General features: G+C 41.9%; 1 protein-coding gene across 1 annotated transcript in view; it reads right to left on the reverse strand.

Annotated features, from left to right (window-relative positions):
• The window catches only part of LOC119772707 (neurabin-2-like), a 48473-nt gene that overhangs the window by 22157 nt on the left and 11020 nt on the right, over positions 1-15296 (reverse strand). Inside the window, exon 5 of the mRNA XM_038269254.1 lies at positions 14579-15262. Within this exon, the coding sequence (XP_038125182.1) occupies positions 14579-15262 (684 nt within the window). The remainder of the gene's footprint in view (positions 1-14578; positions 15263-15296) is intronic.

The raw sequence follows: 15296 nt of genomic DNA on the forward strand, positions 1-15296 counted from the left end.
AGCTTAATATGGCTAACTAACTGAGCTAAAAGAGGCTAACCTGTCAGCTACTGAGCACAGCTAGCCACAGTGCTACCCAGCTCTCCCCTTTATATCATGGTCTAACAGTTACTCTGTCCACCATAAAAAGATTTTTTTCAGTTTTGTTATCGATTCGATAAAACTTCAGTCATTAGACCCACTAAAGGCCAATTTATGCTTCTGACGCATACCCTCTGCAACCATCAAATCTGTCTCTGTGCATCTCAAAAAAATCCGGACTACGCGTCAGACGGTCGCAAACCCGCCTAGACCTCAAGCGGAAGTGCGCAGACAAAAAGCAGCTGTGATTGGTCCTTGGTATGCCTTTCCGGCTCTCTGTGCGGTCGTCCTTCTCGATTCGCTGCCGGGACGCACCATTTTTAAAAACAACTACAATGGATAACTATGACGAAAGGTTAATCGAGAAGGTCGAAGTTCTTGCGAGTTCTCAAATAGGCTCCCCCTTGCGCTTTGGCGGGAAACTGCTGTGCGTCCCTAGAAATTCCAGCAAAACTGGTTCGGGACCTGACCCAAGCAACATTTGATGTGTGCAGTTGGAGAGCTCTAATCTGCCCTTAACACTACAGATGCTCCCGACTCAGCACACGGACACTGTGTGATTAAATTATCGTTGTCTGGGCAACCACAATGTTTTACATCATGTGGCAACGTTCAGCCAATCACGTGGTGTAAAGTCACCGGCAGTGAAGGACCCGAGCAGATCTGGTACCTACGCCGTCACATCTCCAAATTGTATAGTTGTGGCACAATAAGCAACGGATCCAGTGTCTCATGTGGGATTTTGCAACATTTACAAAAATACAGAATCACTGGGATAATTTAACTAAATTAGGAGGTAACTTAAGCATACTAACATGTAAAATGTGTATGACCAAGATGACCAAGTTACATTAGCTAATTAAAGTGTGTTTTTTGAGCAGTTGTATTTTTTATCTATTTCAAATCATACTTACCTAAATGAATTGTGTTAAAAATAACTTTGTTACAAGGACATTAACTGTAATGAATATTTAAAAAAAATGTTTAAAAAAGTAACTTAAAAGTTATTTTTAAAAGTAAACTAACAAATTAACTGAGTAGCTTTATGGATGAACTAACTGGTAACTAACTACTTTTTTCCAGTAACTAGCACGATACTGTTCTCTGATAATATCTCCTCTGTATTTAATCTCCTTGGTCTTTATTGTTCCATGCTGGATCCTTCCCTCATCCTGTTCAACGTTTCTTCAAATCAGTAAGTTATCAGCTGTACTGAAACCCCTTTTTTCCACCATGCTCTTTAGGTTTTCTACATTTGGCAGTTCAACAATTACAGGACAAAGGCCCATTAGGACGGAAAACAAGCTTTTTGACTTTTTCTCTGTTTTCTAGCAGCTAAGTGACTAAATTAGCTGAGAAACCTGTCTGACAAAAACTGCTGTTTTTCTCAGGATGAGTTCCAAACCAGCATATTGTGATTCCTGATCACAAAGCCTCAGATTGTAGATGTTGACAACCATTCACATTTTTTTCAATGCTTCGATTGTATTTCAGTTTAACATGGTCGGTTATTTGGCGATCCTGAATGAAATGCACACATCCTGGCAAGATAACAAAGCCCATTTCCTAAAAGTCAGTGAGTCTGGAATGTAGGCTATAGCATACCATATCCTACTGCTGCCAAAAAAAGGTACACATCCACTTCAGACCAACAAAAGGATTGATTTACATGAAAACTAGGACTGATTAGTATCTGGAGGAGACATGTGTCCAGACACAGATAATCCCCTGGGTTATAATTCACTTTTGTTAAAGAAGCACAGCACCAAGACAGAGGTGAGCTTACTGGTTATCTCTGGGCTCTGAGAAAAGATGCACAAGCTGGTTAGGTGTGATTCATTAAAGAACTTTATGTTTGTGGCACTTAACTTGAAATGAACCTTTTCTAATGGATTTTCCCTCTATAGAAAAGTAAAGGGCAATTATTTTATATCCTATTCAATTTGAAGTATTTTCTCATTTTCCTCCCAGTTCAGATTTAAACTACAATGTTAAAGCCCATATAATAACCACGTGTTCAATGCTTTGCTCAGTTTAGGATCAGTGCATGTTGTGACGTTACAGCTAGATACAACGGCTAGCCAATATTAGCAATTTTTTTGTATCGTATCGGTGGAAACATGCATAAATAAATTAGTGCGTTCGGCAGCGACACGTTGAAATTACATAGGGCACATGTATTGCCTTTCCCTCTATTTATCCATTGGTAATAATAATAATATTAAAATAATACTAATCTAACTTTATTGATCTCACACTGGAGAAATGTACCTCTGCATTTAATCCATCCCCTTGGGGAGCAGTGGGCTGCCATCGTGGGACGTATTGGGAGCAATCCGTGGTTAAGGGTCTTGCTCAGGGACCCAGAGTGGCAGTCTGTGGGAGTGGGGCTCAAACCCAGAACCTCAGGGATCCAAGCTCTATGCCCTAACCAATAGGCTGCCACTCCCCCCTAATCTCACAGCCTTGATAATCAGCTCTAATAAACAAAAAGCGGCATTACATATCAGGATCGGATAGACTGATGTCAGAACACATTCATGACTGTTTAACTAAGTTAGTTAATGATAACTTAACCTTAACTTGAACAGCAATTAACCAAAAGATGCTAACGCTTCTAGTAGCAAGAAGGAAAACAAAGCTCTGTCTCAAAAAAGGCGGGAATTTAAAAAAGCAGCCAATCACAACCTTTTTTAGGTTGGCTCCACCCTCAACGTCACAAAAGTTTACATGTAAATTGAATTTGCATGATTACAAAGTTCAAAATGCTCGAGTAGAAAAGTTCATGTTTGTCTGTTTTGAATAAAACTCTTCATATGAGTAGTTACTTGTATGCGATTTCGATAAAAGTCCAATTTCATACATTTACCCGTATTACTGAATGTTACGTTACATCTGTCAGAAATAGCGTTGAGTTCGAGGCTTTATACAGTAGCCCAACAAAGCCTGGTTTTTGCTTAGCCTCTTACATCATTTTGGTAAATTCTCGCCTATTTTGCATACCCAAATGGAAAAGCAAATAACTTAGGACCTTTAAGCACAAATTACATGTGTGATACATTATTTCAAAGCTAACACCTTCTAGTTTCTAAAAATATACATGGAAATTGGGTGAGTAAAACACAGCCCAAGCTGCATCAGTTCAAACTTGAAACAAAATTGTTTCTTTTATTCTCGAATATAAAAGGTCTTTTTTGAACAGCAGTAATAAGACATGCTTGCTTGTTGTGGCTGCTTTGTCATGTTTACATTTTGACATGCTGCTATACCTGTGTTTATAGTGCTTTGGTGCTCACTGTGTCCATAAAATTAACTAGGTGGTTGAATTGTGGAGAATCTAAAGCTTTCCAACGATGTCTAACATGTCTATATTGGTAAACATTTTAGAAGCGGAATTTTTAATGCTTTCTGAGTTATTTTTAAACTCTTTAAAACAGGTCGCGGGTGGGTTTTGAGAGGTTAGAAAACATGCAAATTGATACGGACGAACAGGTCCACCCCTTTGGAAGGAGGGTCGTTTGGCTTCTTTTGTTAGGTTGCAATGCCCCATACCTGTCTATGTCTCTGAAAGGGGGGTCATAGAGACATAGTCGGTACGAGGTATTGCAGGCTAACAAAAGAAGCCAAACGACCCTCATTCCAAAGGGGTGGACCCATTCTTCCATCTGTTGTATGTTGTCTAATGCTACGTTCACACCGGATGCAGCAGGCATAGCAGAAGCAGCGAGTTTACATGCAAAGTCAATGGTTGACCCGCGTCAAGGCGCAGCAAAAGGTCCCGCAGCGTGTTTAAGCATCTGATGCTGCTCGAGATGAAAAAATTGAACTTTCGCTGCTTGATGCGCCACGTCAACCAATCAGAGAAGCTGATCTGGGAGCTGGCAGGGAGAGAGACACAGCGCTGATGATAAAGAGCGCTGTGATCACTCCTCTGAAACAGTTTATTAACGTCAGAACTAACTGGTACAAGCAGCAAAAATGAAGCAGCAGACGTGATTTTGCTGCTCCTGCTGCGTCCGGTGTGAACGTAGCATAAGCCAAAACAAGGCTTTGTTGGGCTACTGTATAAAGCCTTGAACTCAACTCCATTCCTGACATTTTGAATTGAAAACGCTTCTTGGATGGGAAGAGAAACGTCTTCAAACTTGGAAACAAAGTCCAGTATATTGTTTTTAAACTTTTTTTGGAATGACTATGACCTGGATGACTCAGAATCTTCCCAAGCTTGTTACACAACCCCATATTAAATTTAAGGAATACAGACTGAAGTGAATGAACCTTAACAAGCTTTTAATAAATCAACAGCAGCAGTCAGATTATTCAGCCTAAATTATCCATGCGAACATGAATGGGTGCATTAAGCAGAAGTTTTTGCTTCCTAATTTTCACTTTCATTGAAGACATGTTTGACTGTGTTCTATTATGAGCTTCCCTCTGATGCATCAAACCCATGTAACGATGCAAATCTTCCCCTTCATGGCTTTAATGAGAGCGTTGCACAGAGAACAGCAGAACCGATGCAGCAGAGCAGCTAGCATCTCTGCTTCTCTCTTTTTATTCCTCTGCAGGAATCAGCATAAAAAGTGTGAAATAAAAACTTGGTTTTTTACCCCAAAGTTCCACTTTTTTCGGTTATTCTAAATGCCCACACCAGGTGGGTTTTTATCAAAACAAAGCTTCATTATGTGATTTTTATCTACCGGCTTCCCTTGGTTGACTGTGTGTGTCCTTTTTTTTTTTTTTTTTTTCCTTTCTCAAGGAAAACAAACACACCCAACTGCATTCCAACTGCTGTTGACACGCTCACAGAGGTAGTCCTGTGCAAAGCAGAGACTTCCACTTGGTCTCCTAAGTTTAGGTGCAAGGAAGGACGTCTCTCAGGATGGTGGGCTGGGGTTGGGAGCCGTTTCTCAGCCTGTTACCGTTTCACTTGCTGCTGAGTGTAAGAATCTGCTGAGTCTTCTGATACAGCTCTCTAGTGACACGGCGATTCAAATATAGCGGAAACTTTACGACAGGATGTTGAGCTGAAGAGGGTTTGTGAAACGTGCGAAGCGCCAGGGGAAGGCCTGAGTGCTCAGCGTGCATCGTCAGGACAGCAATTAACAACCAGTTTTGAAACCTAATTACACAGAACAAGCCCAGACTGCGAATCTCTTGGGTGTCTGTGGAAGGAGGATCGCTCTCTGACTCCAGACCTCACTAAAGATTTTCTCCTGCTCAGCTGCTTTCAAACACATCTGGTTTAGCCATGAAAACCTGGGCTTAAGCTGGCTTTCTAAAATGGTTATAAAGCACTTTCCCTTCTTTTAAGGGAATTAAAAGAAGTAAATTTCTAACCACAAATTTCCGTAATTTTATTACGATTTCATAAATTTCCCAGTGGTAGAAAAATGTATTTTAAAACAAACACCTGGAGGTTATGGCATGGCTTCATCATTAGCTAATTGGATCAATATAATATCAATATATATCAATATATTTTGACATCAGTCTAACTGATCACTGATATATACTGCTGATCTAGACGTGTAAACCAGACTAAATGTGAGATTAAAGGTGTAATTTAGTGTGGCCCCAGATGAATGAGACATCGGAAGATTGATGAAAACAACCCGTGGTTTTTCAAACCCTGTCTGTGCCTATTGGCCAACGCTCTGACCAATAAGCGCAAATGGCAGTGACGTAGGAAGCGCGACAGGAAGCTGGTGGGGGAGTGTAAACAAACAACGGCGAATACGTCCTTGAAAATGAATGAGCGTAAAGCCTCTTCCTGCTCACGTTTCAAAGAAAACCCCAAGTCTAATCCTTCCAAAACTGATTCCAAAGCCGAGTCAAAAATCGCCATCAGAACCAGCGGTCCTTCAAACACCACTATGCTGAGAGAGGGCCGATGCAGACGACTGCAGTTAGCCCTGGCTACTGTTAGCCTCGGAGGTCCGCTGGTTGCCACGATCCTCTCAACTTCGGATATTGTTTTTTTAAATCCGCATTAAATCGGTAAATGGACCATATTTTGACTAATTGAAGACAAATGATCTTCAAATGTACTTTTATTGAACAGCAGCAACAGAAAGAGAACTTTTAACTTTCAATGGAGCGCTCCATTGAAAGCTGCCGCAGTGCATGCTACTGTTCAATAGTTGCTGCCATCTTCCTTGTTGTGCTTTCTCCAGCGTCGCGCAGCTTTGTCGTCCCGCCCTCCAAACCCCGCCTGCTTCGCATCTAGAAATGTAATACACATCTATGGGTGTGATTGGCCCGCCAGTTCTAGGGCCTGGGGCATTGATCGAGGCTAGACCAACTCGCAGGCAAAAATGTTTTTGGCAGCTGGCAGGTGGGGCTAGTTCACTAGGCTACTGCTGATTCGTTTTTGGGGGGTATTTTTAGGCTCATTACTTTTTCTTTCTCCATTTACATAATAAAAATAACACAGTGATAAAAAATGTTACAAAAGTCTCAAATTAAACCATAAAGAAACTAGGGGTGTCCTGATACAGCTATTTCAATTCCGATACGAAACTGATATCAGAGCTTTGAGCACTGACCGACACAGTTACATGGTTACATGGTTTTATTACTTATTTTGTAATGTGTATTGTTACAGAAGGGTTGATTTGATTCAATTCAGTTTTTCAATTCATTTTGTTTATATAGCTCCAATTCCCAACACATGTCATCTCAAGGCACTTTGCAGTTCAACCAGATCATGCAGTCAAATTAATTCAAAGTTTTCTATCTAAGGAAAACCAGTTGATTGCATCAATTTGTTGACTCGAAGGCAATTCCTCAGACTAAGCATGCTTGTAGCGACAGTTGAGAGGAAAAACTCCCTTTTAAAAGGAAGATACCTCCAGCAGAAGAAATGATATTACTAAAACAGAGAACAATAGTCAAAAACAATAGATATGAGAACAACTGGCCGGTGTAATATTACCCAGTGGGTTGCAGGAACGTTAACCAGAAGCAGAGAGTTTCTAATAGCATGACAATACTGGGGATTATACATGCCGGCCGATATAATCCAATATTAGTATTTTTGGCTAAGATTGGACTGATGTCCGATATTGAAATGACAGGGAGACCCCTAAAATAAACCTTTATTAATAAATTAAATGGATAGAAATTGAATGAAGAAGCTATTCATGTGTCTTATATGTTGTCAATCAGAGCATTTGAATGGAGCGGAGCGCCGTGCAATTCCCGCTCCTCGCTCATTCGTTCTGCCGCTCAAAATTGCTCCAGGACGCGCCACTCAAAATCCGCTCCACACTCACCTTAATTTTCCTGCTGCGGCGGCAAAATCACTCCACACTCACTCAGATTTTCAGAGGAAGGCATTTTCTTACATATTTCCTTCCTGCAATGATGCCAGGGCCCGGGAACCTACAGCATTTGATTTAATGATGTCACCGATATATGTGTATTGTCTTATTGAACTGGCTGTTAAATTATCGCAACCAAGCTGTGAACGTAACGCCTCGTTCCATTCATGTTGCCGCGCGTTTCCTATTTAATTATTCATTTATTTTACTAGACTACATTAAAAAAGGTTACTCCGCATCCCACTGCAAATGAGATAATATCGTATAATGCGCTATTATGCGCCAGGGTCAGTGGCTGCAGCTTGTGCAATACATATTTTTTAAGGATTAAAAACTGTTGCAACTGTTTTTCAATTAAAAAATAAGTCGTAAAGAATCACACTTAAATCAAATAAATGTTATATTACATATTTTATCCAACATTTTTAAATGACGTGAGCACATTGGAGCGAACTGGAGCGGAGTGAAATCCTCGCTCCGGCCTTTGAATTGAAAACCGCTCTGTGCATTACCATATTTCCTCGGTTTCACCCTAATCCCTATTTATATAAATTGTATGAAATTGTGTCATATCAAACTGGTCCTATAATCACTCTATTGTAGATGGAGTAATGTAATTAAAGTAATGTCTCCCTGGGATTATTAAAGTATTTCTGATTCTGGTTCCTGGTTGATGGGACAGGTGTTGTGAATGAAACAGGGCCCAGTTTGAAAGAGCTCCTGTGTGTCGCTGAATGTGTGCATTGATGACTGAAAGAGATCTTCTGCCTCCATTTATCTGTTTCCTACAGTGTGATGAATTCGTGTTAATTTGGATTTTAGGACATTTCAATTAGTGGAAAAAATTGCAGGGGGAATATTAAAAAAAAAGTCTAATAAACCAAACCGTTTGCAACCCCCATGTAGTACCTTCGCGGACCCCCTGTTGAAGACCTACGCTTTGGATCAAAGCATTTCTGTGACTAACTGGATGTGCTCTCTTCATCCTCTGACATGGGAGCTGGGTTTCCTGGACTGACCGCCTTTTAACGTTGTTTTTTGCCTTTCATACCTCTGCTTCTGTCTCCTTGAACCCCAGTCGGCCTCTGCAGATGGCCGCTCACACTGAGCCTGGTTCTGCTGGAGGTTTCTTCCTGTTGAAAGGGACTTTTTCCTCTCCACTGTCGCTATAAGCATGCTTAGTGGGAGGGATTGCATTTGAGTCAATGAGTCGATGCAATCATCTGGTTTTCCTTAGATAGAAAACTTTGAATCAGTTTAACTGCATGATCTGGTGAACTGTAAAGTGCCTTTAGATGACATGTGTTGTGAATTGGCGCTATATGAATAAACTGAATTGAACTAAATTGAACAGGTGAGAGCCAGAATTAGGACCTTATTTTACTCTGTGACTCCGGGTTCTAGCTTGAGCCTCTGATGACTAAAAACGCCATTGTAATTCCAGATCTACTGCATCTCTAATCATCTTAGAACACTTCAAGCTGCTTTACCAGAAGAAAAGCAGACTCTAGATGTCCTTATAAGCAGCTTCACGCACTCTGCAAAGCCCTTACTTCCTGTCTAAGTTGCTTGGCTTCATTTGGTCAAAATCTTGAGCTGCAACTGATGCCATGCCCCAGTGGGGAGTTCTCCAGTTGGAGCAGCAGTTCAGGTGGAAAACAGGGTGATGAAGCCGTGGATTTCTACCAGGCTAGCTGCCATTAGCCATGTCTCTGTGCATCTCATGGAGTGAGTTGCACTTACAAAATCGTTTAACCTGAATCTTCACCATATGCAGGTTCAGACTGTATCTGTCGTACTGCTGTCTTCGCTACAGCAGGCTGCGGTTTCTACCCCTCCCCTTCACGTGTTGATGCGTCCTTGGTCAAAACAATAAACCACAGGGTGCTTTGAGATGTGCAAAAAGGTGCAGCCCTTTGAGTGGCTGTCAGACTACCGTACTAAAGAACAAATAAGTTCAGTCCTTTTATCATGTGGGAGCCAAGCTATGCAAACAAGATACCAAATGTGATAGCCAACCTACCAGGTCATGGAAGTTAGAGGAAACACCAGGCTGAGACAGAGTCTCGGAAGCTATCCAAAAGCATTTCAGATAAACTGAAGGTCAAAATCACTTCTGGTTTATGCAAAGATCTGGAAACTATGGAGTAGAGAAATCTAAGAAGTGTCAAAATCCTGTCAAAGTTTTAGTTTATTTATCCCCTTTGCTTTTGCACCTTTTTTCCTTTCTCTACACGTTCCATTAATAGCCCTGGATACAGCCTCCTCAGCCTATAGCTATAACATGGCTATTACACAACATTAAAAATAATTTAAATTTATCAGTATTAGAAACTGAATTGTGTAAATCCATAATCGATAAACCATAATCAGTGGAAAACAGCAAAAGACTAAACTAGTTCTCTGGTTTATATTTGAGGCTGTGGCCGATTGAGGTAATTTACTTTCTCATGTTGGTTCATCCTTCTAAATGACCAAAAAATGACCTGAGCTCACAGAAACAGACCCACACCGAAGCGTCTGATATTGTATGTTGATCCTGGACCTTTAAACCATTTAGGTTTGAGCTTAATCACAAAAAAACTGATAACAGATTAACAAAAACTGAGCTCAAGCAAAAAAAAAACCTTCACACCCTAAAAACAGTATTTTTTCCAATAAACAGAGGAGCAGCTCTGCTGCTTTTCTCTGGAAAGAAGTTTCCCCAGTTGTAAGACAACAGCAACCTTTCATTTTACCACCAGTACTTTTGGCTAATACCGACAACCCCCCTATTTCTTGATAGACTCATTTAAATGACCTATTTGGTTTATATGAATAAAAGAGTTTTACTCATCCCTATCCTGTTCCCTCTCTTGTTTTCTGTTTCTTGCACCTGAGAGCTGTGACTCCATAGCCTCGTGAGACCAATCCTGATCTCGCGAGTTTTCAAGGTTTCACTCGCAGATCAGTCTGGAGACTCTCCATTAAAGAAAATTTGGAGCCGTTCACCAAACAAACGTCCAATCAGCGTTGGCTTTGAGGCGGGTTGAGGTGTGACGCAACGAGAAGCGCGACAGTTCAGTCTAAAGAACATGGCAGCTTCAGCCGATGAAACTAGCGTTAGCGTGACTATCGAGCAAGTTTTATCGGAATTACAGAGTATTTCTTCACTGAAAGAAGAGCAAAACACTGCTCTGGAGGCTTTTCTAGGAGGAAAAGATGTTTTTGCTCTTCTTCCGACTTGTTTCGGCAAGAGTAGCCTGGCTTGTGGTTGTGTTTTCGTCGTCGCTCTGTTAGTACGTCATATGCTTCGTTGATCTGATTGGTTTATTTGGCCTGTCTATCACCAACATAGGCCAATCAGCTAACCAGTATTTTCGCCCCTTCCCAAAATTACTTCAACGGAAGGTTTCCAGATGGATATGCGAAGCAAATCCATGTGACTGAGTCAGGTTAGTGACTCCATCCTGGAGCGGAATATCAGCAGGGCTGCTATTAACAACTCAATACACTTGGGTCTGTTTTTTAGTGATTGGTCCTGTTTCTCCCCTAGATGAGCTCAGATTTCACTGCGATTAGCTGGATGTCTGCTCATTTTTCTTTTTTTGACATAAAAATCAACACAGAGCTCATCTGCTTAACTGTTTCTTTCTAGACAGAGCCACCTAAGGAGCTTTTCTAACATAGAAAGTGTTTATGGATTAGTGTTTCTATGTTCCTCTTGTGTCTCTGTTTCTGTCTCGTTCAGCAGAAGGCCGCTCACACTGAGCCTGGTTCTGCTGGAGGTTTTCTTTCTGTTAAAAGGCCGTTTCAAAAGTCGGATATTTTTCACAGTGGAGATCAAAAGTTAAAAGGAGAACTGTTCGTGTGATGCTGCAGAAGCTGCAGGAATGCTTGGCTGGTGTGGGATGTGTTACCACATCTGAAAGCTTTCAAACCAAACACCGAGACTCAACTAAAATCTTCCTAAACATCTCCTGCTCTAAAGAAACCGAAGTTAATCTAAGTTTGAACCCAGTGCAATGTACGTGGTGGCAGCATCATGGTCTGGGGTTACTCTTGTTCAAATGGAGACAATAAGGAGGGCAGAACCATGAGAGTTTTAAATACTGGTTAATTTCGTGAGCTAGAAGATGATGAAGACGGATTCTATCAATAACAGAGCAGCTTCGGCAAATGAAAAGTGAAGTCAAGCTTTGGCTGCATGAGATCAGATCCAAATCTGACAAAAATAATTAACAAAGTGAACTAATTCTCATTCTGGGAGATTTAAAGAACAACTGCGCTGTGGAGAAGGTAATAACTATCAAGAAAAGACGCAGTAATGAATTAATAGAACCGAATCGAATTTAAGGACTTTTCCTCTTCTTCCCTGGAACAGGTTAGCTCCTTTTCCAGTCAAATTATCCTGGTATCAGTTTTATCAGGTCTGTGGAGGATCTTTACAAAGGATCTCCTACAATATTCTGATTTATTGAGAAGACAATTTATTTTCATAAGAAGATAATTAAAGTCGTAGGGAAGCGGCTGTTCCAACCGTTATATTTCCGAATTCTCCCGAGTGGAGCCCGACTTTACACGAGTGGATAAAGTGAATGTGATTGGTCGATTATCAAGGGGGCGGGATTGTTGTGGCAGAAGGTTCCCAAGCATTTTGATTGTAGCCGTTTTCTCAGAAGCATCTCGCTAACCAGTTAGCAACTTAATGCTATTCCCAATGGGCAATTCCATTGAGACGAAGTAGCACTAAATTGGTGACTTAGAAACGACACTGTCAAGGAACGCTATGGACAGAGGAAACATGCAAGAGGAGGAGAGTTTAGTGTCGGAGGTCGTGGATGAGTCTCCTCCGTCATACATTTTTTATTTAGAGGAGGAAAGTGGGAATGAAGATGTAGTGGAAGAGGACGCCAGGGCGGCAGAAGCTTGGTTTGGTGTAGAAGGCTTCCAGCCGTACATGTTTGAGCCCTTGCCTCACAACGCTGCCAGTTCTGTTAGCTCTACGCCTGCCGAAGACACAGACGTCCATCCCTGTGAACACTGTGACGGAACTCAATGGGAAAGGAAATAATTCTTACTTCAACCGTTGCGTATATTAGCTGCGACACATGAATCAAGATGCCGAAAACATCTTTTTCAACATTTTTTTTTTTTTTTATGGAAATCTTCTAAATTTTGGGACAATATCGTCTGATAAAGAGTACATTTATATACATGTTTAAACCAGAATGATTTAAATATGATTTCCCTACGACTTTAAATAGTAGTAACTATATCCAGCTGAATAAGTTGATACATCTGACAACGATGTGTTAAATATAAAAAAAAACAGTTAAGTCAAAGAATTTAGCAAGTTTCAGGTTTGATTTTCGTCCTTTTATTGAATATAATAGCTGAATGATGTTTAGCAAGCAGCAGTGACTGTATCTGCAGTAACATCTAGAAACACATCCTCCTGCCTGCACTGCAGATCCCAGAAGCTCGAGGCGCAGACAAAGAGGTGAGGCTCACTCTTGGAATGGGGGAATAAAAAATTTGAGATGCCAACCTGTGGCATGTAGCATCTGAAACCTTTGAGCTACAACCAGCGCCGTTGCCTCAGGCCACTTCTGTGCTTTAAGCTGCTCTGAAGCAACAAAACAGGGATGAGTGGTTAACATTTGGATGGACGGAAAAACCTTCATTTCTCAAACCATGGTCTATAAAGCAGGACGGCGGAGCTAAAGGCAATCTCTTGTTCTTTCTCCTATCTCGTCATGTGATCTTGAACGGTAACACTTTCTAACCTGAGCACTCTGATAAACAGTTTAACAGATAACAGAGGAAGTATGTTGGTAATGTTATCCTTCTACTGCTGCATGCTGAGGCCTGTTTGACAACGCTCTGCTGCAAACCTACCAGCTCACAGCTGCAGTCCGAAAACAAGAGAAGTAAAAGAGTAGCGGCTTAAAAAAGTCAAGCCCTCAAAATGCGAAGGCTGGTAAGAAAAACTTGTGATATGTAAAGAAATGTTTAGCTTAGCAGGACGTTTTAGGGTGACCAAAGGAATCCCACCAGGACTCTTTATCTTGGCTTTTCTCCTTCAGTCCTTCTGTTCTAGATTTGCTGCTGTGTTTGGGACCTTTTTCTGATAAATGATCCATTTAGGGTCAAACTAACTTCCAGAGGTTTAATCTCATAATTGACGTGATCCTTATAACAAGCCCAGATCATGACCCCTCCACCACTGTGCACCTAACCTGACTCCGCCAGAGCAGTGTTTTGCTCTTCTTTCAGTGAAGAAATACTTTGTAATTCTGATAAAACTTGCTTGATAGCCACGCTAATGCTAGTTTCATCGGCTGAAGCCGCCATGTTCTTTATACTGAACTGTCGCGCTTCTCGTTGCGTCACACCTCAACCCGCCTCAAAGCCAACGCTGATTGGACGTTCGTTTGGTGAACGGCTCCAAATTTTCTTTAACGGAGAGTCTCCAGACTGATCTGCGAGTGAAACCTTGAAAGCTCGCGAGATCAGGATTGGTCTCACGAGGCTACCTTCTTTGCTCAAAGATGAAGTAATATGTTTTGGCCAATTGTTTCTAATTCTGCTCCCATCTTTCCAAAAGACGTTGCTTTAGGAGCAGCTTATCAAACTGAAGATATGCTGATTTTTTTTGGGAGCGAATTGGTTCCATTCACTCCCAAAAATTCGCTCTTGGGCATTTTGGTTAGGGCATTGCACTTGGCTCCTATAAGGTTCTGAGTTCAAGCTCCACTCCCACAGACTGCCACCCTGGGTCCCTGAGCAGGACCCTTGACCCCACACTGCTCCCCGGGCGCCGCACAATGGCAGCCACTGCTTCCTAAGGGGATGGGTCAAATTCAGAGGCAAATTTCTCCAGTGTGAGATTAATAAAGTTTATTTATTATTATTATTATCTCTCTGCAAAGGCCACATTTCGTTTGAAGCGAACGTTGCCATTAGAGCAATGCGAGACGACCACAGCTGTGGTAGTTACGTTTCTTTTTGCTTTGGTGTTGAGTTAAAGCCTAATAGTGTTTTTATTTCAGGTAAGATCCCAGTAAAAAATTACAGAAAGTGTTTTTTTGGGGGTTTTCCAGGGTTTGTTTTCCCAAATTTCATCATCTTTAAAAAAAAAAAAAATACCCATAAGGATGAAAAACATGATGCGGCCAGAGCGTACTGACCTTAATTGGCTCTGTGCTGAAACAAATCTTCCTGCTGGGTGGCGGAGCTTCCTCTTCCTCGGGGAGGCCAGGCATTTCGGAGCAACTGCTCTCTGGCTGATACGCCTCCTCGTCTTCTTCGTCATCCTCGTCGTCCAGCTGGCTTCCCCCTGAATCCTCCTCCCCGATGCCACTGTAGGCACTGACATCTACCAGATCCCCCTCAGAGTAATCCTCCCGGTGCGAGCCATCGTCCTCCTCGTTTCCGTCCTCTTCCTTTGCCCCCCATGTAGAGTCTTCGCCTTTCTCCCCCAAGGTTGAAGAGGAAGGTTCTTTCCCTCCTATTTCTAGAGCAGCGTGAACCTGGGCCTGCACCAGCGTCCCTCCAGACGCCTCGGTGGGGAATTCCTGTTCTTTGGCCTGGCACTCCTCTATAGTTGGACCCATTTCTTCAGTTTCGTCAGCCTGGGCACCGGGATCCGATTTAGCCTCAAACGAGGCGGATGTTACAGTCACTGTAATTGAAGGCGCTGATGAATTCAAGTACATGTCTTCTGACAGTCCAGACCCGTCCTTCTCTTGACCTATAGCCTGTCCCGCAGAGCTCCCTGGTAGAGATCCTGCTGCTTCTGGCGCCTGAGCTGCCATGGTACTTGTAGCCTCGGCCGTTATCTCCTTTATGCTCTCCTTACCAACAGGATGTGCCTTCGTACACAATAAAGATACAAATATTTAATTT

The sequence above is a fragment of the Cyprinodon tularosa genome, unplaced genomic scaffold, assembly GCF_016077235.1.
Source record: "Cyprinodon tularosa strain WSP-4 unplaced genomic scaffold, ASM1607723v1 ctg726, whole genome shotgun sequence".
Lineage (NCBI taxonomy): Eukaryota > Metazoa > Chordata > Actinopteri > Cyprinodontiformes > Cyprinodontidae > Cyprinodon > Cyprinodon tularosa.